At 40.8% G+C, this 25916-nt stretch overlaps 2 protein-coding genes across 6 annotated transcripts in view; both read right to left on the bottom strand.

Annotated features, from left to right (window-relative positions):
* Positions 1-6945, bottom strand: part of PHYH (phytanoyl-CoA 2-hydroxylase) — a 19631-nt gene extending 12686 nt beyond the window's left edge. The window contains exons 1-4 of the mRNA XM_011359606.2: positions 6793-6945; positions 3575-3624; positions 2435-2545; positions 1660-1828 (exon numbers count right to left, since the gene is read on the bottom strand). Of these exons, the coding sequence (XP_011357908.1) occupies positions 1660-1828; positions 2435-2545; positions 3575-3624; positions 6793-6858 (396 nt within the window). The 5' untranslated portion in view covers positions 6859-6945. The remainder of the gene's footprint in view (positions 1-1659; positions 1829-2434; positions 2546-3574; positions 3625-6792) is intronic.
* Positions 6946-15235: 8290 nt separating this feature from the next.
* The window catches only part of SEPHS1 (selenophosphate synthetase 1), a 22990-nt gene continuing 12309 nt past the window's right edge, over positions 15236-25916 (bottom strand). For 3 of the 5 annotated variants that reach the window (XM_023530332.1, XM_023530331.1, XM_011359603.2), the window contains 3 exons: positions 24217-24316; positions 18777-18989; positions 15236-17153 (listed from right to left, as the gene is read on the bottom strand). In XM_023530332.1, the coding sequence (XP_023386100.1) occupies positions 16939-17153; positions 18777-18989; positions 24217-24316 (528 nt within the window). In that variant the 3' untranslated portion in view covers positions 15236-16938. Of the gene's footprint in view, positions 17154-18699; positions 18990-24216; positions 24317-25916 lie in introns of all 5 variants that reach the window. The other 2 variants (XM_011359604.2, XM_011359605.2) reach the window with 2 other exon arrangements.

Genomic DNA, 25916 nt, shown 5'->3' with positions numbered 1-25916 from the left:
TGCCTGCTACCTGCCAGAGACTTTACACATCGGCCATATAGTGACCCCTGAAAATTAATACCCCCATTAATTGAATGTCCCACATGAATAAGCCTGAGGTTAATAAGTTGCTCAAGTTGGCAGAGCCAGTTAAATGAAAAAGCTGATATTCAAACTCTAATTCTATTTGATAAGGAATATTGGCAATTTGCATTTGTGTATTTTTTATAAAGCCTGTCATTTTTTTTAGTTTTCACTTAGACCAGTATTTTGTAGACCTCAGTCATTCAAGAGCCATCCTCACCATTTCTGCCATAACTCGCATTATTACCCAATATTGTTAGCTAATAATTTCTTTAACTCATTTCTTTTACATAGTCTTATCTTGGATTAATAATATTCTTAAAATCATGGGTTACATGTGCTGGTTATTTTTTCTAATACATGTTAAAATAGGTACCTAACTATTAAAATAATGAATACCTCCTAAAGATCATGACATGAACCACCAGATACTTGGTTCATAATTTAGCGATACAGAAAATCTGAAAATCTTGATAATGCTTCATTTAACACAAGTTGTCTAATCTCGAGCTTTTCATCCTTGGCTTCCAGAAAACATCCATGTCCATAACGAGACTTGAGGTCGGGATGAATGGGTGGCTCGGTGGGGCCACTTTCCCTCTGGTCCCCAGCAAGGGACTGAACATCATAGCTGGCTACGTGCACAGTCTTTCTTCAGGAGTCAAATTCCCTAACAGCAATGAAGGTTATAATTTACAATAAGTACTGTATGCGATGTCTCCTTTAAAACCATTCTAACAAATGGTTCATGAACTGTGGCGCATTATGCAATGGAACACTCGCAGCAGGTTTAAAAGTATGAAGGAGATTTATAGATACTATGGAAACATGTCTAAGATCTCTACGTGGAAAAAAACATGGTGCCAACTAGTATTTTCTCATGGTACGACGTGGGGGTATACAAATATGCCTGCATATACACAAAATAATTCTAGATGAAGACACAAAAATGCTAAGCAGTGAGTGGGGTTGGGGGTGGGACACTTTGCTCCTCATTTTTTGCTCCTCTGGACTGCTTGGATAATTTCATAAATATCATTTACTCTTAAAGAATAATAATTTTAAAAGAAACTAGTTTAAGAACAAACAGCCCCACTGACCAGATTCATAAAACAAAAAGAAAAAAAAAATCAATGGATTTACAGTGACTAGCCTCAGTAATTTCGCCCTGCCGATACAAATATCAAGTGTGAGACAGTCTCTCTCTCTTTGACACAGAATTCCTGCCCTTCTCAACCAAAGATAACTAGCAAACTGTAGAGTGGGGGTTCTTTGAGATGGGTACCACTGACATTTGGCAGGGGCGGGGGTAATTATTTGAGGGAGGCGGTTATTCTGTGCATTACAGGATCCCTGGGCCCCCCTAGCAGCATCCTGGCCTCTACCCATCAGCAGCCAACAGCATACCATCCCTCCTTTTTTGTCCATGTGTGACAGCCAAGCATGTCTCCAGACACTGCAAATGCCACCTCCCATTGAGAACCACTGTTCTAGGGCCACAGCAGAAAGGTGCCGGGTAAAGTAAAAAGCAGATTGCAGAGGCAAGCATGCAGATGGGCTATTAGCTTAAAGAGAAGGAAAACGCAGGCCTCGAACCTCAGGGAGAGTGCAGTATCTGAAGAGTTCTTCATCTTCCTGGAAATCCTGGATCTTGGTAACCACTTTTTCATTTAGAGTATATTCTGATTTTGCAATGGTCACATCTCTCATTATTCTTAATCCAGTGGGTTTCACCTCATTTCTGCAGATTCTTTCAAACTCGTTCCTAAGAAATTAAATTGGCAAATGATGTCATTACCACTGGCTCCAAGCACCTACCTGGCCCTGTTCTGGCAAAGATTTGCAGATTTGGGGGTGATCTTGACACTAAGTTGGCCTCCAGCCCCGATTTGAATAGTTCTGAATGGAAGGAAGAGAAAGTGGTCAACTCAGAAGTCCTTGCCTCCTAACCATGAAGCTAGAATTCACTCCCAGAGTTCAGATAGTCCTTAGGGAAATAGATGTGATTGGGTCACATCTGAAGAATAACAGCAGATACTTCCGTCGCACTTACCACGATGGGCCGGGCCCCGTTCCAAGTCCATTCTGTCTTTTTACTCTAGTCCTACCAGCAACTCAAGGACATAAGTGCTATTATTATCCCCGGTTTACAGACATGGAGACAGAAGCCTGAAAAGATGAAGCAAATTTCCGCAGGACACACAGCATTGAGGGGTGGGGCTGCGAAGAATCTGGCCAGTCCGGCTCCAGAGCCTGCGGTCCCCACCGCATCCTAAGAAGCCAAGTCACGGAGCAACGTCTGATCTCACTATATTCCCATCACATGCGTATAACACATATTTCTGTGAAATAACGAACAGTGTTACTGTACCGAAAGCGTGCGATGTCCGCATCAGATACCAAATTTTTAATGATAAGAAACCCATTTTCTTCATAAAATTTTCTCTGTTCTAGACTTAGAACATTGTTATCCCGCGTATACCTAAAGGAGAAAAATCACAAATAAGTCCAATTTAAAAATTAAACCTAACAGTATGTATCAAGAACCCAAGAAAAGTTCATACCCTTCTACCCAGCATTTCCATTTTGAAGACTTTAAAGAAATAACCTGAAAAAATTTTCAAGGCTTTAACTCCGAAGCATTAACCACTGTCACCAAGAAATGGAAGACTAATTAATTAATTATATCTTCTCTACTCAATGGGACATGACTCAGGGATTAAAAATGAAGAGCATATAATAGCATGGAAAATGCTTATAATAAAATATGATTATAACTTATAAAACTAAGACATCATTTGTAAAAAAAAAAAAAAGACTGCAAAGAAATACAACATGTGCTCCATTTAAGTGAAGAAAAAATGTTTAATAAAAAAATGTTAAAAATTAACATTTAGTAATGGAATTATGGATGATTTTTTTAAATTCCTTCTATTGCTCCAATTTTAAAATGTTCTGTAATGAATATGTATGGTTTTTCAGATGGGGAACAAACTCAATAGATTTTATACTTTTAATTGTCTAATTCGTGAATTCTCCAAAGAAATCAAAATATCAAAATCCAAATAAGTGTACAGCATACACACAAACTCAAATCCCCCATTTCATTTCCCTAGTTGGGACTGTGGCTATATGAGTATTCCCTGCAGGTCAAATGTCTTCTCTTTCTAAGATAATTTAAGATGAACCAAAGACTCGGGCTGACATATCAATATGACTACACAACAGATGAATTTATATGAGACATACCTTGCCTGAATTTTAAAAACTAAATTGTGCCCTTTCTGATACTTTCCCTCCTTTCTGAATTTGAAAATACAAATAGAAAATTACAGTCAGGATCTTCAAAATTTTTCCATAGTTGTTCTAATTAGAACAAGTCCTTGAAGTGGAGGCTTTGCATAATGAATTCTTACCAGGCAACATGATATATTGTGTTTTATATCCTAGTTACCATTAGAAAAGCTTTTATATACACTGTATGGTTAAAAATTAAATTAGATATACTTACTGGAATTGTTTTGGGTGGAAAGTGGCAGGAGATATAGTGGGGTGACCAATCTAGGATGTGAATTAAGGCCAAAAAAGTAAGATGAAGGAGTCAAACTTTTCTAGAAACAACAGTCTGAATTAGCTCTCACAAGGGGGGACTGGTCTTAAATAGACACCATGCAAAATGGTTACACACACACACACACACACACACACACACACACACACGACCTGACAGTTCACCTACTGCTGCTTACATCACTTCATTTGCACAGATGCCCAAGGAAGTGACTGGGAGCTCAAGAGCTTTGTACTGCCCCTCAGTGCAAGCAGTCTAGCCTTAGGGGGCTGTTACTGGTCCAAGGTCACCCAGCAGAAAATGGCTAAATCGAGACTTGACCCACTTTCTTTGTAGCTTTTATCTATTTTATTTCATATGACTATTCCTTCTACTAAACCGCTGAAAGAATGAAAATTGAGGTTCAATCCTAGAAGTAAGGAGAAACATGTGCTATTCAAAAGAGGTATTTAATTTAGTAGGAGTCCAGTCCAAAATATTAGAGACGGTTTGGCTGGTCATTTTTTAAGAAGTATAAGATAAACAAACAATGACTCCAAGAAAAGTATAATCGATACAGACGAAGACAATTTTAAATAAAGAACTATTTCGTTTTCTTTTTTCTCCAGTAACCACTGATGGACTTTGTTTCTTTTCGTCCTTCTCTTTTTTCATTGTATCTTTAAAGAGTTACTTTCAAAACAAAACTTTTTGTAAACATGTTATTTTTAAATGTCTTTATATAACTTTGAACAATGTAATACTCAAAAATAACAGCAGGCTAGGAGTCAGAATTACTAGCCACTATCTGTTTTCCATATGGCAGAGAAGTTAACGACTTTCGTCAACTATTCTCAGAAAAATGTGGTTGCCAGGACAGTTCAGATGTCGGCATTCTAGTTCAAAGTTATCTTCGCCTGTCTCTCACTCCTGCATTGGTTTTTTTGTTGCCGTTGTCCTCGTTTGTTTTTGTTTTTAATGATGTGGAAATGGTTATTATATCAAGTGAATAAGCATTCACTATGTTTACTATATAAAGTTAGTACATGTTTACTATATAAAGTTAGTAAATATGAAAAAGTGGATACAAAAAACTGTACATACAGTATGGTCCTAATGATATAATTATGTAAATGCAGAGAAAGGAAACACCAGAAAGTTTACAAACAATGATCTATGAATGGTAGAGTTATGGGTCATATTTATTTCCTCCTTTATGCTTATCTGTATTTAAAAACTGCCCTATTTTATACTTTGAAAATTATTACTTATTCCAGAATCCACATTTCTTTAGAACCAGTTAAGGCTGAGAAGAAATGGCCACAAATTTTCCAGTAGTCTACTGACTCGTAAATCACACACACATTCACTGAAAATCTCAGCTGAGCTGTCACCAGAGCCACTGGCCTCATCTATTTAAACTGAGATCATTAAAATGAAAACTTCAGTTCCTCAGCTGCACTAGTCATATTTCAAGTACTCGGTAGCCCCATGTGGCTAGTGGCTACCCTGTTGGACAGTATGTATAGAACATTCCCACTATGGCAGAAAGTTGTATTGGATAGTACATAGGTCTTAGGTGTTAAGGAGAACTTAAATTTCTTTAAATGATTTATCTACATTTTTATGTTTTAATTATACATTTTCAAGGGGAGTGGTTGTCTAAAAAATAATCATATATATGGATATATAAAAATAGACCACAGCAATTTATTTGTTGTTGTTAGTTACCCTGCTACTGAGGGCATTTGAGCACATATTTTAATTTTACTCTAGTTAAAATTTGCAGTATTTTCAGCTTCATACTTAACTATTTAGAGTGTGATATCTACCATGATGTTTTAATAGCCTAGGCGTCTGCTGTAATATTTTGGAAAATGTTGGAATTTAAGAAATAACTTGTGTGTTACTAATTTGTGTAACCCATCTCTGTGCGGTGGAAGATATCACAAAGTTGTTTAAAAAATAGGAAATACAGATGAAAACACTAAGCTCTGACCTTGACACTATTAGAACAAGAACTAGCAGGATCAGAATACCAAATTTGAAAAGCAGCAAGAGACTGGACCCGAAACCTTAATTCTAGTTCCAGAATTAAGCATGTGCTTCTCCCAACTGAGCAAGTATCAGTAACAGTGAGTGGTCCCATCGCCTGGTATTTTGATTCCATAGGTCTGAGATTAGCTTGAAAATCTGCATTTTAACAAGTTCCCATGGGAGACCACGCTTTGACAGCCACTGCTTCCGTCAAATGACCTTGGTCCGGAGGTTTGATCGTTCCTAGCCTCAGTTTCTGTTTTCTCGCCTGTAAAACGAGATTACATAGTCACCTGCGTTTCCTTCATCAGTCTATGGACGGGATGTTTAATATACAGTTGTGATATGTCGCCGCTTGGAATTCAGCTGGGACAGCAACAGTGAAAGTAAAAGAAACGGCTAGAGTGGTCGTCTTGTGAGAGATTTCAGGATCCGACATACAGCCGGACAGTGGTGAATCAGGTGGCTTTGGGAACAATCCCAGAGTTTTGCAGGGAGCTTCCCAAAGAGCGCTCTGGAAGAGAACACGTAATCTGAGCAGCAAGGACGATTCTCTAATTTGATTGACGTGTGTCATATGCTGTAGCGACACCTTTCTGGACCCTACACTGGCAGGGCACCAAGTCTTTTTCCAGGAGACGGCATAAACTCCTGGGGGCCACCGCGCCGAGCTCCTTGGAGAAGGAAGAGCCGAGGGCGCGGGCGGGGGACGGGCTCCTTGCAGGGGCCCCACTGGCTGTGCCGCCCCGAGGCCCTGCTCCGCCCGCCCGCCGGGGCGCCCCCAGGCCGCTCTGCGCTGCTGCTCACCGGGCGACCGCGGCGACATTTCCAGGCCTCTGGACGGCCGAGGAGGTCACGTGCAGCCCAGTGCAGCGGAGGGCCGGGCTGCTGAGCGCAGGGCCCTCTGTGCCGAGCAGGGAGAGAGAGGCCTAAGGGGGCCGGTGCTGGAGCGAGGCCACGTCGCCCACCGCGGCCAGCGCCCGAGCCTGGGGATGCGCCCTCCTCCGGGTATCAGCACCCGCCGCGCCCGCCGGGGCTGCCAGCGCCCCGCACCGGCCGCGGAGCAGCGGGGCGGGCACCGGCGCGAGCACCCTGGAGGCCGCCACCCTTCCCGCTCGAGCCCCAAGCAGCCCAAAGGATACGATGTCGGGGTGGTCGAGGTGGCCCAGCACGACGCGCAGGCGGTGGGCAGCGCGCCCCCTTTCCATGGTGGCCGCTGCGAGACCCGAAGCCCAGACCTCGGCCCTACGACCTCTGCGGGCGGCCCCGCCTCCAGGCGTGGGCAGTGGGCGGAGCGGGGCGCGGGGGGTGCGGGGCGCGCGGGGGGTGCGGGGCGCGCGGGGCCGACCCTTCCCTTGGAGAGCGACCTTTCACCTGGGGGACGCGTGCCCGGCCACCGTGTGGTAAGGTCGCCCGAGGCGAAACTGAATCAGAACGTCACCCAACTCTCTCTTAACTGTATGACCTTCCTTTCACGGAGAATAACAATGTAACTGTACCGCTTTGGAAGGGACGTGTGGGTTGTTCACAAGAGGCATTTAAGTTAGGGGAAGTCCAGTCCGAAATATTAGAAACCATTTGGGTAGTCATCAAAAAAAAGAAAAAAAAAAAAGCGTATAAAATAAATGGCACACTGAAATGTCTGATCCACACAGCCGAATATAATTTTAAAGAACTAGAATTTTATTTTATTGTATTTTTACGGTTTGATGATTTGGGTGAAAACATCGCCGCCATCAAGGCCATAAACATCCATGAGAGGAAACCATGATCATTTTGTTGTTGTTGTTGTTGTTTATGCGAAGAACACATAACAAAATCTACTCTGGTACTGAAGTTTAACCTATGCAATGCAGTAGTGTGGGCTATAAAAACAATAATTTTCCCTTAGGTGAAGAGCTAATTTGATGGATGTTACTAGTTTTTTAAAATAGCAATTTGGATCTTTAGTAATTATGTTAAAATAAAAATGTTTTTAGAACTATTGAAACAGAACATTAATGGAATGTAAACATCGCCAGAATAATCATTTCTTTCTCCTTCCGAGTTTGGTATCTATTTCTTATCAAAGTGTGCTTGGTGTACCTAACTAATGAAAGTAACCTTGAAGACACATGTTGAAACACCACAATTTCCAAAATCATCTAAGAAATAGTTTCCCCCAAATATATAAGAAGTTAAAGAAAATGAGTTTTTAATAATAGGCATATTTGAGCAGCTCAGGAAGAAAGAGTATGACTGAAGACAACCTTGGATTAAATTGTTCAAATGTTGTGCACACTTAAGAAGATGTCATGGTATGGATGAGAAACTAACCAACTCCAGATTCGAAAATGCCCTTCCCCACCTCACCACACCCCAAGAAGATACCATTCCCCTCTGAGAAGAACAGATATGACTGTAGGCCAGGTGCTTTGGTAGCAAGTTTTAAAGTTTATTTAACCCAAGCAGAAGCGAGCGCACTTGCCGTCTTCCTGCAGCTCTGCCCATAATCAGCTTTCTCTTGGGCTTGAGGACTGCTCGGGGCTCCTAAGAAAGCCAGCTCTCCCCTTGTACACGAACTCTCATCCCTTGTCTGGACTGTTCCCGAACCTCCTTCCAGAGATTCTCCTCTCCGTCTTGGCTGGGTGTTTCCACCCATCAACATACAAACATGCTCTTATTTCTCCTGTCTTATAAAAGGCCCCTGTTGACCCCGCTTCTAGTTATCACACATATCCCCCTATTCTCCTGCAGCAGAACTAGAAAAAAATCGTATAAATGCACCATCTCCATTTTTTCTCCTCTCTTTTTCTTTGGAAACCAGTCAGTCTTTTACCCTCATCATTTCGCTGAAACTGCTTTTGTCAAGTTCACCAGCAATTACCATGTCCAGCCTCCAATGGTCCATTCTCATTTCTAAACGTACTGGACCCAGTGAAACACGGAAACTACTTCGCTTCCTGCTCCTTCTCAGCTGGCTGTGCTGGTTCTTTCTCATTCCCCAGGCTCCTAATTTAGCCCTTCCTCTCCCTTTCTGTAAGCACTGCTTCTCTCGGGAATCTCCATCCCATTGTCCCGGGTGTGGGGGAAGGGTGAAATCCTGTGTCTTCCCAGCTGCGTGGGAGAGAAGGAGGAGGACACTGAGTGGCATTGGGTGTTGTCCCTCGGTTCTTCCCCACCTTACAGGTCGGCAAGATTTAGAAAAAGTAAGCTTTATTGAAAGTACATTTTAGAAGGAGACTGGCCACGCTAGGGAAGGCTGCGGCCCTGTGGAATTTGAGAGGTTAAGAGAGAAGACTGTACACCCCAGAGGGAGGAGCGGATTTCCAGGAGGGAGAGCTATAAGGACGCAGAAATGGGAAGGTCTGTTTGTATTGGGGCCGTGATGGGAGGTCGTAGATGATCCGTATGTGAGGTCACCTTGACTGACAGTTGGCTGCTCTATAACCCTTTGCCTACTATGCAGGTGCTTACCCAGAATTCAGTCTATTATAATTAGATTCATGAACTTCCAGGCATAGTCATGATATTATAATGATGGTATAATGAGGCTGAAGTTATGGGCAGTACTTTCTGTGCATGCATTTGTAGCTGGTTTGGCCAGCAGCTTTTATGGCGTCTGTGCTCTATCTAGGATTTGGGGTAAGTTATAACCCTAAAAGGGAGGTATTTCTGGGAGGTCCTTAAGGAAGGTCTTCAAAGGAGGTTTCTATGGTTACAGAGCTGGGCCTTGGCTCTTGTCGCTCATGCCTAACTACCTAACATCATGACTTTAAGTTCCTTCTATAAACTAATGATCGATTCCAAGTTTACATCTCTGGCCTAGACTCTCCAATAAACGCCAAACTCTGTGTATCCAGCTGCCTACTTCACGTCGTCGCTAGGTTTTCTAACAGACATCTCAAAACAGAAATTTCTGATCCCCTCACCCCTCTAAAAAAGATGTGTTCTCCCTCCTAACCCCGGGAAAGGGTGAATGTGACCTTGATTGGGAAGTGTCTTGGCAGGTATGATTAAGTTAAGGATCTCAAGATGAGCCCATTCTGGATTCCCTGGGTAAGGCCTAACCCCAGTGAAAAGTCTCTCCAGGAGACTTTGCCTATCACTGCCTCCTCCCATCCCACTGAGAACCCCTATCTCTGGTATTTTGTGGTGAAGGTGGGGTAGGATGAAGGAAACAAGAAAAAGATCGGGCACGCATGCACACACACACACACACACACACACACACACACACACACACACACACACCCCATACTCATGATCATTTCTTAAGATCCGAATTAGAATTTCAGAATCTGTCCCATAAAAATCACTGTCTTCTTTTATGAAAATAATTTAAGAAAAACAAGATTGAGATATTTCTAAGGACACAAACATAATTAAGCTGTATGTTGTAGCTATAAAACAAAATTTCTATGAATCATTTCCAGACAAAGAGATGCAAAGCTTATTTTCTCCAAGCCCACATCCGATGTCAGCCATAATTAAAACAAATGTGAAGAACCGAGATGATGTATGGTGCAAAGAGATTTTTAATCTTTCAGCATGAACTAGGAGCTAAAAGATAGATAGATATGAGTTCGGGAGAAGATGAAGGGATAAAATTATCACTTATGGAATTGTTTAGATGGAGAAATATCAAGAGGACTCAGGTAAATTATCTAGCATGACATGAAGATAAGTCAATGAGCAAACCTTAGACACTTCTTGAGGATCTAATTTGTGTCAGGCTGTCTGAAATCCAGGGAACAGTAGTAAGGGGAGCAGACAACTGGTTGTGGTAGCGGAGGGTTCACATCTAGTCAGGAAGGCAGTGAGGACCTGGCAAGGGCTTAACGATCTGCTGGAGGAGTTTCTTCACAGGGAGCGTGTGTGGCCGGAGGAGGGTGACAGGCATGGAACCAGGGACACTGCTGGGGGAACAGGAGTTTCTGTCCTAAAGCTGAATTGCCCAGGAATGAAGAAAGGGACCTATGTTCCCAGGAAAATTGTGTGCTTCCGTGGCCTTTCGTGCATATTTCATCTTGCCATTAACCATGTATCTAAATATATGTATCTAAATATATATATATTAAAGGGTTTGATGTTTCATCATCTAGTATAATACATATGCATATAGGAAAATTGAAAATATAGAACAAATTTTATGAGAAAGAATTTTAAAAAACTAAAACTCATGCATGCTCCTGCTCTCCAGGAGAAAACCATTGTTAAATTTCCATGTATTTTTCTCCATTTTTATGTAGTTGGAATATATACATATACGTATTTTGCAATATTGGTATCTTCTTAAACCTGATATTATAGCATAAGCATTTTACCGTCAATAAGTATTCTCTAAAAACACAATTTCCTGTAATGTAGTTACACATTATTTTCTTTTTCTTCCCAGCTTTATTGAGGTATAACCGACAAAACTGTATATATATTTAAAGTGTACAAGGGGATGGATGATTTGATACATGTATACATTGTGTGTGTGTGTGTGTGTGTGTGTGTGTGTGTGCGTGTGTGTGTGTGTGGTGAGAATGCTTAAGATCTACTCTCTCAGCAGATTTCTAATATGTTATTATTACCTAGAGTCACCATGCTGTACATTGCTGTGCATGCTGTACACCATGCAGAACTTACTCATTTTATACATGTAAGTTTGTACCCTTTGACCAACATCTGCCCGTTTCTCCCACTCCAACCCCTAGAAACCACCGTTCTACTCTCTAGAGTTACAGATAATTTTTAAAATTTGTTATTGGGGTTTTCAACCATTTGACAGTAGTCATGAGCATCGATAAGAAAACTCTGGACTTCATCCATTTTTAAGTCCTTGCTAATTATGTAGGTTAAAAAAAAAAAAGACTTCTTTTTGGTGTTTTAATTTGCCTGTCCACTGAGGTTGAACAAGTCTTCATATATACGTACACTGGTGTTGGCATTTCTGGAAATTGCCTGTTGATTTCTGTATTAGTATAGATTAAACTGTACTGTAGCAACAAGTCAACCCTGAAATCTTAATAGCGCTACGAAATAAAAGTTCACTTTTCAGTCATGTCATAGTTAACGTGAGTCGGGCGACGGTCCTTCATGCAGTGATTCAGGGGGCCTCATGTCTGTTTTGTGATGCTGCCGCCTTAAGCCAGGGACCCTTGAGGACACACACCAGTGAAAAGAAAGCGACAGTAACAGTGATCCCTGACAGATCCTTCAAGACTCGAGAGACCAGTGCGAAGGCCCAGCCTCTGAGAACTGGGACTCTAGTCGAAGGGTAAAACAGTGACATTCTGGAAGCTGGTGGGTCCAAGAGAAATACTGTAAACCAAGGGAGGGAAAGCTCTCCAGATGCGTCAGTTATGCCCAGAGCATCCCTGCTCGTGTACGATTTGAGTTTGGGGATTGGATGTTTCTCTACAGTTTCGTTCACAGTCGGCCAGCAGGTCCTTGCACCACAGAAAAGCAGGTTACGCCGCAATCCACCTGGAGGCCCAGGCTGGCTGTGCGCCCGTACATGGCTGTGAGGGATGGAGAGCCCGTCCTCTCCGCTGGGCCACATAAGCACTTCTTGTTCATAGATTTAAAAAGTCTACACGTGTTGCCTAGAAACAGAAATAGACTCTGGCAGATTGCCATGGAGGGCTATGTAAAGAGCTACTTTTAAAAAAAAAATCCTCGAATCTTTACAGGTTGGGTGTGGAAGTACCACATCTAGATTTTCAATATGCCAAGGGTTAGGGGTCAACAGACCTTAAAGGAGTGAGCTGGAGACCGTTGGAAGTATCTTCAGTATCGATTACGGTCAGTGACTGAGTAGCCTTCCAATGGCTTCTTACAGGTGGGATACAGCGTTCGGGTTAAATGAATGAGGGTATTTCTATCATAAAATACGATAGGAAGTTATGTCCAGGCTATGTCATTAAGTGAAAAGAAACAAGTTTCACAATGGTATCTGTAGTCTATGCCAATTTTTAAAAGGCCCCATCTCTCATTGTCTCTCTCAGTCTGGCTCAGCTCTGGACATTCTTTTATTCTTCCCTTAAAACTATAAACACCGCCATGAAAACAGTATGGCCAGAGGCAAGGCAGTCTGATCTTTCAAGAAAAGTATAGAGTAGATGTTCTCCACCTGCCACCAACAGTGTCGCAATGTCTGCAACTTATGTATGAGTGGTTCTGTGAAAATAACTTAAAGACTGTGTATGTGCGTGTGTATGTATGTGTATATGTATGTGTATGTGTTATTTATGGAGAGAAAGCGAGTATGGTAACATATTAACATTTCTGGGAGTATCCATTCTGTCCCCCCTCCCCCAACTTTTATGTCTTTAAAATTTTTCAAAATAAAGTTGGGAAAAAGAAATAAATGCACGTGAACATTAAATACCCCAGAACTTAACGTAGCAGAGTACTAGGCAGACCTAACTGGCCCAGCATAGGCAAGGACTATTTAATTTTATAACTTTTAAGATTGCCCAGATTAACTGTTATATTCTAATATCTAGGAAATTATTTAGATGTATATGTCTTTTTACTTCCTCTGAATTATTTAATGCACTAGAAATAAATTCTGGCTTTTTATTTAAAAAACAAAAACGAGGGTTCAACTACTATAATTTTCTTAATTTTTCAAAATGAAACCAACCACTGATTTTAAACCACTCTAAGAACTTGGCAAAATATAGGACTTGGTAATTGATAATTTCAACATAGCATAGGTCACCATGAAATTCCCTGTACATATGCTTATGGTTTTGAAATATCGAGTAGAAAATGCATTGCCTTTTCTGTAATCAGCGCACTCGTATAGTGGGCCATTTCCTTCCATGAAGCTCTGATGGGCTTCATTACAGGCAGTCCTCCTAGGCATAAAACTCCCTCCAAAGGCAACAGGATGAGGAAGGACAATCAGAAACCAATGAAAACATCACCTGTGTATTCAGAGTTGGAAATCAGATACTTACTTGTGAAATATAGGAAGCCCTGCAGAGACCAGGTCCAGGATCTATTTACCCAGTACTCACTGACTAACCCAAAGTAATAGGCATTGGTAGCAGGTTTGGAGTTCAGCAAATTCTGAGCACGTCTAGACACCTACGAGCCTCCTGTTACTGATCATTTCGCTTGATGAAGGCCTGTCCACCCACGCCCGTTCCCATTCAAGACACGGAGACTTGACCAAAGGCAAAATGGTATTCTCGTTTCACACTTTCCTTGTGGAGTCTGTCATGTTTAATAATTGAATGGTTCATATGTGGGTTTTTAATAAGAAAAGGTATAAATTACTGTTGAAAGTAAATTGTCTACGCAGCTATTGCCCGATCTAGAGAAAAAGGGTGGGCTGGGTGTGGAAATGAGCTCAAGGAGACACACACACACACCACGACAGTTATATATCTGAGACATCAATATCTATGCTTGCTTTATTCTAAAATAAAGAATAGTATAGTTTAGCTATTCTGGTCTCTCTTTACTGAACAACATCTTAAATGTAGAATTCAGATATAACTCTTTTAAAGGTAATGCTAAATTCAGACTGAAAACTGTTGGCTCATACATCTAAAACCTGAACAATTTAAAACACTTGCATCACATTTACTCATCGTAAGGCATGCAGAACTTGGAGAATACAATACACTAAGTTATTTTAAAATACTGAGCCAAAAAGAAAAAGTATACATTGCTTGCACAATATTTCAGTTTCTTTTTCTGGATTGAATCACAATAAATGCTTTGACATAGCCTGATATTCCCTGGCAAGTAACTCCCGTTGCTGGAAGGACAGACCCAGCCTCTTCAGACTGTATTTACTAATTCTGTGCATTATAATGAACTGTATTTTGGGATGCAACTATCCTAGGGTTTTAAGAAAGTAAACCACTATGCCAAGATCATCACACCTCAACGTTTAAAGTGCTTCCAAGAAGCCAAATTGTCTATGAACCGTTCACTGAATGTTAAAATAGTCTACATAGATTTTACCCAGAACACAAATACTCAATGACAACCACCTGATTCAATTTCAAGACACTTGGGCTTTTTTTTATTTTGTTGGGCCCAGGTGTCAGTAAATGGAACAGTTGAGATGTAAAAGAAAAATCCCCAGGGAAGCATATCGTAAGAGCCAGTTCACGGTCCCTCCTTTGCCTCTCCCAGCCCTCTGCGCCATTCCTTCGGACCTGTGGTTCTAAGTTTAGTGAGCACAGCCACTTCAGGTGCTGGTTTAAAAGATCCCCAAGTCCCACACCCCAAAAGTCTGTCAGTCTGGGGCAGGGCCGAAGAATTTGCCTTTGACAAGCATCTCCGGGGGATTCCAACTCAGGTGAACTGGACTGCTCTCTGAGAAACACCCCCTTAAAGATCAGCTCTTCCTCCTCAGGTCACATGAATGACACGGACCTCAAACACCCAGCATTTTGTTATAAATATGAATCTTCAGGACGGTGGTCTCCCCAAGCACGTAACCCCTTTAGCCCGCTTGCTCTCAGTAGGCCTGCCACCAGGGAAATTATCAGCCTTCAAGACGTGATCGACATCGAAAGTTGTTCAGATTTAGTCATCACTAGTGTATTTAACAAAACAAAACAAAACAAAACAAAGCTCAACAGTATATTCATCTTACTCAGAGGTTTCCAACACATTTTATTTTTGCAGACCACTGGTTTGTAGCTTTTGAGGACCAACATCTATCTGTATAAATCCCTATAAAATGTCCCAATTAATTTCAGTTCTGTAGCAGCCCCTCGGGTACCGCACACCGTCCTTATGGCTTGAGTTCCAGTGACACATGCCAGACAGGCTGCCCTTGGGCTCCTGAAGGGGGCGTGTCCACGATGAAGCCTCTTCCAGGGGCTCCTCTCCCTAGTGGCGGCTTCCTTTGGCAAGAAATTGACCGGTTCACATGGCTTAGGTGCCTCTAAGTGGGAAGCATTCGGAAACTTGCAGTGACGTGGTGCTTTTTTTCTCTAATGCAGACACTTGAGGGGTCAGTGCACTTGTGCTTAATGACAGGAATCCCTCCAAATCACTCAGTAGGTTACAATATAAGGAAGCCTCTGTCTCTAAGTAACACAGATAAACACTTTTAGATTGCCTATTTGTTCTAGAACTACAAAATTTAATTCAAGAAAATATAGGTCCCATGAAAGACTTAAAAGTTTTATAAAACTAAAATCTAGTTTTCCCCAATAAATTGTACTTTAGCCAAAACCCTCCCAATGCTTCTAAAATAATACTAAAAGGGGCATCTGATTATACAAGAGCAATAAAAAAAAAAATTAAATATTTATTTGAATAACAATTTTAAGTTCGAGCTGCAAGGCTGGCAACGCAGACCTTTAACACATCACAGAAAGCGTGCACAGAAGCACTGGCGCGGAGGACCAAAGATGCTCAGAATTGGGCTAAGGAGCTGATTTCATGAGAACAGAAGACCTGAAATCACTATACAAAATATAAAATGTATTAAGCACTATCATCCACAGAACAGTCTTTATTATTGATTCTATTTAAAAATTACTTGTGTAATTATATATTGAATTGTAAATGAGCATTATACATGAACCCCCTTTCAGAAGGCGATTCCTCGTTGTACTGTAGAACATCTAGTTACATTGCAAAAAGTATCCTTTTTTGCTATCAATAAAGAAAACAGTTAATGGTATTACCGTAAATATTAAGGAGGCTACAAAAAAATAAAATTTCTTTTTTGTCTTCCAAGTGCTTTCCATGCAGAGCTAAGCACTTGCCTTGAGTGAGTGCACTATTGGGAAGAAGCATCCTGGGTCAGAGACGAATGAGAAAACCAGGCTCCACAGACCAGACTCGAAAGAACCATGCAACCCTCTTCCTGCTGGGGTGCCACTGTGTCACTTACCAATTCCGTCTTTCCAGAATACCACTCGAGACACTTAAAAAAGATCAGACTGGTGATAAATACACGTGAAATGAAAGACAAACGGTGGATTGACACTACGATCAGTAATGTCTGTGCTATGTGAAAGCACCTTTAAAAAGAGCCTATGCGGCAAGAGATAAGTGTCTAAAGATTCAAAATGAATCAACAGTATTGGATAACAATATAAGTCTCAACTCAGAAGCTGCCTCAAGATTAGGTGCATCTTCAGTTAATGTAACAGGAAAAAAAGGCAATGGATTTTATTTTATTAATTGCATCCATTTCACAAATCGACCTCAGGTCACCAGATGTGTAGACACAATGAGATTTTTGTTGTTGTTTATAGTCTTTAATTGAAATGATGATAAAGGAAATAGATCTATTTAAAAACAAAACCAAATAGCTATTTCGGTCTGGATTAAGAGGTGGCACCAGGTGTGGGATTCACATTTTGAGTGGCCACCTGTGGTGCGACTTCAATGATCCGGGGTTTGTCTATGATTCTGGCGGTACGGTTGCCCTTCTCTACGATCCCAATAATCCATGCTTGGTGACCTTCACCATATTTGGGGGACTTTATCTCTGCACAGAACCGAGCAGCTTGCTCACGTGGTAAACAGATTAGAAGGCCTCCTGACGAAGGAAAAAAAGAAACAAGAATGCTCGTTAGTATGGTGCCATGTGGCGTCTCCCTGCTGCTCTTTCTAAAACACTCCCGCACAGTGCGCCCGTCAAGGGCACAGACATTAAAACACTCCCGCACGGACCCATCCTCGACCGAGAGCTCCCTTCCGTCCACGTGTGAGCTGCCCCTCCGTTCCAGCCTGCTCTGCTCTGCCCTGCCTTCCCCTATGCCACAGAGGAAACTGTCCTTAGGCAACTTCTTGGAAAACACCTACTATAGTAAAAAGCACACACAATAACAAACTCTGAACTGTGAAAATGACCAGTCTGTGAATCGCTGAACGCTGTGCTGTGTAGGATTAAGGCGTCTGCGGCCTCAAGAACATATATATACGTGGCAGCTATTTTTTCCATGCTACAATGAAATATTTAAAAACATTTTTTTCCTTTTCAATTGAATTCTCTACATGGATTTCTCGTTTTATAAAAAAGCCTCTTTTTTTTTTTTAATTTAAAAATTAAGATCCTGAAAGAGTGTATGCCTCAAAGTATCTAAGTTCTCTCACTGGCTCTGTCATCAAAAAGGTATAGAATACATTAAAATAAACCTTCATCGCTATTTCAGTAGCAAGGTAAAAGGTATACTATACTTCTACAAAAACGTAAAAACTTTTCATTTTTGAATGAAGGAAACGAATGCGATTTGTCAGCGATATTCTTGAATTCATCCAGTGTTTACCCGGAGCCCAGCAGCTGACGACGCTGTGCTAGCCAGACGCGGAGCCACACCTCAGTTGCCTCCTTGGAGCTTATTTCTAGAAAATGGAGTTTGCTTCTTTTTTTAAAGATAAGCTCCTCCATTCGAGCCGAGAGACCTACCAGAGAACCACAGCCCTTCTCTGGGCTGACATGTGGGCAAGGCTTGTTGGTCATCGCCTCTGGCTGCACCCCAGAACCTTCCAGGGAACTGTTCTAATCATCGATGACCAGGCCCACCCCAGTCTTTGACTTAATTGGGTTTCTTGAGGGTCAGGTCCAGGCATGTGAATTTTTAAATCCCCAGATGATTTCACTCTTTTGCCAGGGTAGGGAAATTACTGAGGTAGAGAGGAAAGGAAATAGAAATGAGACTGAAAAAAGGAGGACTTACGGATGAGAAACAAGAGTCACAGGGAGAAAGAAAAACATGGGTCAAAAAGAAAAATGGCACTCTGGAGACATACTACTTCATTCTTAAAACGGCAATTTTAAACTTTCTTTTTCCCCAAGGGGAAAAAACAGTATGTTCAATGTAAACTATGGGTACTACAGCTATTTCAAATGCGAGGTTTCCAATGGAAAACTGAGTGATGACTTATTTTTCCCAGAACCTTCCTCCCTCTCTCATCCTATCCTCCATCACCAAACACAGAAACACTGGACTTAAATAACTGCTCAGTCACACACAGGATGGCGGGGAGGCCCATAACCTACAGCACAGGAGGGGCTGAGAACATTCACTAAGGCCGAGGTAATCAGCACTGACCTCACACAAAAGGGGGTCATGCTCACGTACTTGGCTTCTTCCTTCTCATGGCACTTTCCATTAGCCTCACTAGTTAATCCTCGGATTTGGGCCCAGGATCCTTGTACCTGATGTCTCGGGGCAGGTCCCATGCATGAGGCCAAACATGTTCCCACAGGCCTTGCTCACAGCAGCCATCTTGGCCAGGACGGGGAGGTTGTGAATCACGAAGGAAACCTCGTTCCTCTGCTGTTTGGCCAGGTTCTGCGCGTGGCCCAGAATCCCGAAGCCCGTGATGTCGGTGGCAGCGTGGGCGTTGAACGTGTGCATGAGTCCCGCAGCTGAGAGAGACCCGAAGAGCAGCTCAGTGTCTGGCATGATACACAGGGGCCTTCTGCGGAAAAAAATCTTCCCTCTCCTCACGTCCAAATCTTAAACGTGCTATCATCTCAAAATTCCTCATTATCAGGGAGATGGCATATTGAAATAATGCAAAATGTAACTTTTAAAAAATCAATACGACTTTCAGAGTGAAATTCTGAAAGTTGATTTATTTCTATTTGAACCACTCAGAACTATCGGCCACTTCAATTAACAGTAATTTCCCAATAAACTAAAAAGTCTGTATAGAATTACAATCAGAATGAAAGGTAAATCTGTCCAAACCATCCCAAAATCAAAGAACAGGACTTTTTAAGACTGACCTAAATTCAAGGCAATCTCACTGGCCATAAGTTGCCTGAAAGGTTAATTTATTTTTTAATAATAATAAAAAAAAAAGAACAAAAAACTTTATTTTGGGGGTAATTTTAGGTTCACATTTAAAAATTGAGCGGAAAAGTACAGGAAGGCCCCTCTGTCCCCTCTCCCATTTTTCTTATTCCCATCCACCATTACTGTGGTACATTTGTTATAAGTGATGAGCCAAAACCAATTCATTAACTAAAGTTCATCGTTTATACTGGGGTTCATGCTTGATGCAGTATGTGGGTGCTGACAAACGTATATGTGACATGTCTCTGTCACTACATCATCAGGCAGAGTAATTTCACCACCTTAAAAGCCCCATGCTCCAGCTATTCGTCCCTGCCCCTGCTCCTGGCAAACAACGCATCTCGTTACCGTTTCCATAGCCATCTTTTCCGGAATGTCACAGTTGGAACCACGGTATTTGGTCTTTTCAGATTGGCTTATTTCACTTGGTAATAGGTGTTTAAGATTCCTCCATGTTTTTTCATGTTTTGATAGCTCATTTCTTTTTAGCAAATGAATAAATACCTACTGTCTGGATGGACCACAGTTTATTTATCCATTCATTTACTGATGGAGCTACTGATTGCTTCCAAGTTTGGGCAATTATGAATAAAGTTGTGACAAACATCTGTGTGCAGATTTTTTAGTGGACAGTTTTCAATTCATTTAGGTAAATACCAAGGAGCATAACTGCTGGATCGCTATATATTAGTATATTTAGTTTTGTAACAAGTCACCAAACTGTCTCCCAAAGTGGCTGTACCATTTTGCATTCTCATCAGCAGTTAATGAGAGTTCCTGTTGCTTCACATCCCCATCAGAATTTGGTGCTGTCAAGGTTTTGGATTTAAGCCATTCTAGCAGGTGTGTAGTAGTATAACATTTTAAATTGCAATTCCCTAATGACATGATGTGGAACATCTTTCCCTATGATTACTTGTCACCTGTATATCTTCTTTGGTAAAGTGTCTGTTCAGATCTTTTCTTAATGTTGAGTTTTAAGAGTTCTTTGTATATTCTGAATACCAGTCCTTTGTTAGAATGGTGTTTTGCAAAGATTTTCTCCCAGTCTGGGGCCTACCTTTTTATCCCTTGGTGTCTTTCACAGAGTATAAGTTTTTTATATTAATGAAAATTTGTCAGCTTTTTCTTTAATGGATACTGTTTTTGGTGTTATATCTAAAATGGCATCAGCAAACCCACCTAAATTTTATTCTGTCATCTTCTGGGAGTTCAACAGTTTTGCATTTTATATATAGGTCTACAATCCATTTGAGTTAATTCTTATGAAAGGTGTAAGGCTTGTGTTCTATAATCACTTTTTGCCTATGGATGGACAGTTGAGGCACCATTTGTTGAAGATTATCCTTTCTCCATTACACTGTCTTTGCTCTTGTGTCAAAGAGCAGCTGAACTATATTGATGTGGCTCTATTTCTGGACTCTATTCTGTTCCACTGATAATATTTTTCTGTTCTCTCACCAACATGACCCTGTCTTGATGACTAGTTTTAGCAGCCACTGATTGCTGTTGAGGTTTTGTAAATAAAAGGGGCAGCAAAAATAACAAAATTGTAATTCAATCATTCTTCCTTCACTTACCAGATGTAATTCTTCTATAAGGAATTAAAAAAAAAAATTATTTGGTTCCCGCAAAATGCAGTCCATACAAGAACAGTAAAATATGTGCTCGATTCCTTTTATTATTTTCAGAACAAGCTGGTGCCCTGGCCAATTTCCAAAGGTGACCAAAAACATCATAATTATCATTATGATCTCACTGACTTTTAGATACTTGATATACTTCAACTGACTGTGGTCACTCTCCTTTTCAATACTCAAATTGTCCCGCCCACACCAACCTGACTGGCCCTCACCAGTTATGTGAAGTGGCACGATCTCATTAGTTACTGACAGCTCCACTGCTTTCAGTGACAGGATGTCTCAGGCTTATCTTCTGTATTCCTGTCCCAGGGTTATTTATAATCAGCCATTTCCCCAAGGAGTCTTGGCATTTTTTAGTGGAAAATGGTAATTTTCAGATTGGAATCTAGGCACCAGGAGTTCATTATTAATGGGTTATCGCTGCTTCTAGACCTTTTCAATAGGTACAGAAATAAGCATTTTTTTGAGAAAAATCCCAAATTCATACTGAGAATTCCAAATTAAAGATTATAGTTTTTACTTGGCTTCTTTGATCTTTTCTCTAATTCTTAAAATCTTTGTTCCTAACTACATGAAGGTATTTGCTTTATCTATCTTACCAACATTCCCACAAACACAAACCCACTGAATACAATGAGACTTTTTTTGTCCTGAGGATATACACCTAAAATACCAGGCTCAGAGTGATCTGAAATAATTTTTCCCCATGTGGTTTTTCCACTAAGTTGATAAATGTTAGGCAGCTTTCTTTTTAATTTGGTTTTCATTTATAAGATATGCTCAATTTTTTCAACTATAGAAATTTATATACAACGTTTCAAAGTCAAACTTATAAAACAATGCATGTTCAGAAGTCTGCTTCCTCCCTACATGTAACAATTTTTATTAATGATTTATTTTTCCATTGCTTCTTTTTGAAAGTATAAATTATGTATCACTTAATATTCATATAAATACATAAAGTGTATCATACTGTACACACGCTTCTGTCCCTTGCTTTTTTCATTTGATCAAACCCTAGGGACAGCTCCCTAGTAATAAAGATCTCTCTCCCCTTGTAACAGCTCTATAGTATTCCAGCATGTACAGGTAGACTAGATAGATAATTCAGTCCCCTACTAATGGTCGCTTGGATTCTTTCCTTTTTTTGTAATTATAAATAGTGCTCCAATGAATGTCCTTGTACACACGTCATTTTATATTTTGGCCACTGCTGATTTGGGACAGATTCACAGAAGTGGGACTGCTAGGTCAAATAAACAGATGCATAATTTTTGCTAGATATGACCAAACACTTCTCCATAAGCATTCTGCCATACTGTATTCCTACCAACCATGTATCCAAAATAGGGATGGGGAATCTGAAGTGCTCAAGTAAAGTATAAGCAAAATAATAAGCCATATGGATAAAAATAAATCCATTACAAATCATCTTTCATTGTTAAACTACTTAATTTGAAGAACCAAAAAAAGGAAAAAGACTCTTTACATAGTGTAAGTGACACAGGAACAGAAACATGAATGAAAAGCCATAGTTGTAAGTGAGGAGACATCTGAGGACGAAGAATTAAATAATTAGTATTCGACTCTGGAATAAAGCCAAAGAAATATTCCTGGAATGCAGAAAAAAATTATGGAAAAACTTGATCTCAAAATAAAATTGCTCAGAAGTAGGCAAAAGGTAAATTAATTATGGCATATCTCTCTGGTAAAACATCTAGCCATTAAAAATTAATGTGTACTAGAATTATATGGAAAACAGAATTTAGTAATGTTGAACGAATAAAAGGAGATTCTAAACACATATAAAATGTATGATAATCACAAGTTAAAAACATCAACAATAAAACAACGGTAAACCACCAACCAACCAAACAGAAAAAAAATTCCTAAAAGAATACATGAAAATATTAACAGAATCTGTTTTTAGGTAGCGAGACTATGGACAATATTTTTTCTCTCCTTTTTCCATATTCTAAACACTTTTCCATAAAGGATATATACTTTTTTTTACAGCAGAAAAAGTATGTACAATAAACAGGAAGAGAAAATAAAGAAAAAATTTAAATGCAGCGTACCATTATGAACTGTGCTGTACAACCACTCTGGGAACCAATCAGCACCATCTAGAAAAGCTGAGGCAGTACAAACCTCTCAGACACGAGCAATGGGAGAAGCCCCGACCAAGCCAGTTTTCAGTAGGAACCCACACAAACGCCCAACAGCAGGTGGCCAGGTAAGTTAGTCACAGAGTGGAAAATCATACAGTGGTGAAAATGAATGAAATAGCTACACACTCCAGGGATGAAGCTCAGGAACATTAAATAGTGGGAAACACGATAAGAAAAACAGATATAGGTATGATTCAATAAAGCAAAAAATGCACAACTAACTTCTTGCTTAAGGATACAAGACTATGTGATAAAAATTTTAAATGCATGAGAATAAACATTAGACTCAGCACAGTGGTTACCCCCAAGCAGGAATCCAGAAGCTGGGCATGGAAGGGGCCCTTTTGGGCTGCCAATGCCATGTTCAGGTTCTCATATGAGATGGTGGGCACGTGGTGTTACATGCTGTTCCTTAAGTCCTGCACAGATTTGATTTCTAGAGAAGCATCTGTGTGGGTTGCTCTGTGCAGAGTATTGGGAAGCAAACTAGCACGTGGTATGTAAGTTCCAACAGGGCAAAGATTTGTCTGTTTTGTTCACTGTGGTGTCCCTAGCACTTGGAAGAGAGGACACACTATAGGTGCTCATTAAGTATGGACTGAATGAGTGACATCTGTATACCGCATACTAGTCATTCTTTTTGGTGCTTCATGGACTTTTTAATAATCCTGTGAATAGGATCCTATTTTCCCCTTTTGGCAGAAAGGAATACATATAAGAAATACATGCATATTCCATATTCAGATCCAAATCTGTCTAAAACCAGGGACCAACAGAAGAGGATCTGACCAAATCTAGCCCACGACCTGTTCCTCCAGCTAATAATGGTTTTTTTTTTTTTAATGTTTAAAGTGTTGTGGAGGAAAAAAAATCAACACAATTGAGACTGTGCATGGCCAGCAGAGCCTGGAACGTTTCCCATCTTGGCCCTGTCTCAAAAGCTTGTCGACCCTGCAACAGCCAGCCTCCCACCACAGTACCTGTCCTGTTGAGCCTTGCCATGTTCATCATGGCCTCCTGGTATGCCAACTCCACGTCTTCTTGGGTCACCACTAATTTAATTTTATTCCATTTTTCAGGCTAGTAATAGGAACATAGGTGAGAGAGAAAAAAGAAAAAATGTGGTTAATTTTTATTTCTAACCATTGAAAGAAAAACTCTGTTTTTTCCTTAGCCATCTTCTGGGGAGTTTTATTTAATTCTGTACGCAATATTAAGTTTTCTAACCTTCCCCCCGACTGTGACTTTAGATGTCCGTTAGACATAGCAGCGTGGTATCCTCTGGTTCTCAACTGCACTTCTGTCGTCAAACGCTGCCATTTACCGGACACGCAAACCCGGCAGGGCCTACGGCTGCGGTGCGCAGGCAACGAGGTAACAGCTTCTCTGTGGCAGCGTGTGAATCACTGTGGGTAGCTGTGAATGTCGTCTGGTTCTCCAACCCATCTCCCCTATTAAGCTGATGGCTTTCATTTTTCATACTTTTATACTGTTACTGTCTTTACCTGAATTCTGGACCACTTAAGTCACCTTGATGGACAAGTGGACGCGAAAGCAACCTGGGTTACATGCGCCCTGAGAGCAGCCGTGGAGACCACGGGGTATCGTCAAAGTAAGGAGGAAGGGGTGCTCCCTGTCTCCTCGGTCTGACTTTAAGAGAAGCTAGCATTGTAATTAGGGGTTCCTGACATACTGTCACCGTGGTTCATTAATGGCCATCATTCAGGCATGCATTCATTTATTTTTCAGTAATACCCAATTATCTACCTCTCGGTGCAGTAGCTTAAGCCTGTGCTCCTCCCTTCTCCTCTCGCACCCCATCTCTCCCTCAGGAGCAGTAACTGTTCTGAATGTTATACCTGTCATTCCCCTGCCTTGCGAAAAACAGTGTTCACATACACACAGATGCCTAAACAATATGCTCTTTGGTTGCTTCTGAATTTTATGAAAAGGGTACTGTGCTGTGACATAGTCTCTGGAACTTGCTTTGTTTGATTCTGAGCATTTTTTAAAACTGGTAAAAAAAAAAAACAAAGGAGGTGTCAGGTTGGTGGAGAGGAGAGAACGAACCCAAGTCCCTCATCTTTGATGCACCTTTGCCTTACCTGCCTCTGCCTCTCCTCCTAAATTACTCAGACCTGGGTGGCTGTACTGCAAAACAACTCTGTGGATTACTGCTCTGTAATGGCCTTCCAGTGAGATCTGCGGATGGTCATACTTGGTGGGAGTATAATCTACATCATACCGGATGGGAAATCTCCCCATCATCACTGGACAAGAAGGGAAAAATAACTAAAGATTGGTAGCCTTAGAGATTTTCTCTATTCTGCTATAACGAGCTAACATACTTGGTTGATGAATAATAAAATTATTCTTCTTTTTCAACTGTTTATCAGGACTGGTAGTTTCAGATGACAGTTGCAGAAATTAAAAGCACCAAGATATGTGAACTATACCACAATCGTATTAATTTTTGAGTTGTTATGGCAATGAGAAAAATCTTAAATGAAGTATGATTATGGCTCAGTGGAGAAGTGTCTCAGGATACATATCTTCATATTCTTGATACTTTCTCCATGAGACAATTGTTTATCAAAATGCTGAGTTACTAATTAGTTTAGAAAGGCAAAACAATCAAAAACCTCATGACTAACATAATTTAAAGTGTCAATAACCCTGC

The sequence above is a fragment of the Pteropus vampyrus genome, unplaced genomic scaffold (assembly GCF_000151845.1).
Source record: "Pteropus vampyrus isolate Shadow unplaced genomic scaffold, Pvam_2.0 Scaffold49, whole genome shotgun sequence".
Taxonomy (NCBI): domain Eukaryota; kingdom Metazoa; phylum Chordata; class Mammalia; order Chiroptera; family Pteropodidae; genus Pteropus; species Pteropus vampyrus.
This window is presented reverse-complemented; position numbering and strand designations above follow the sequence as displayed.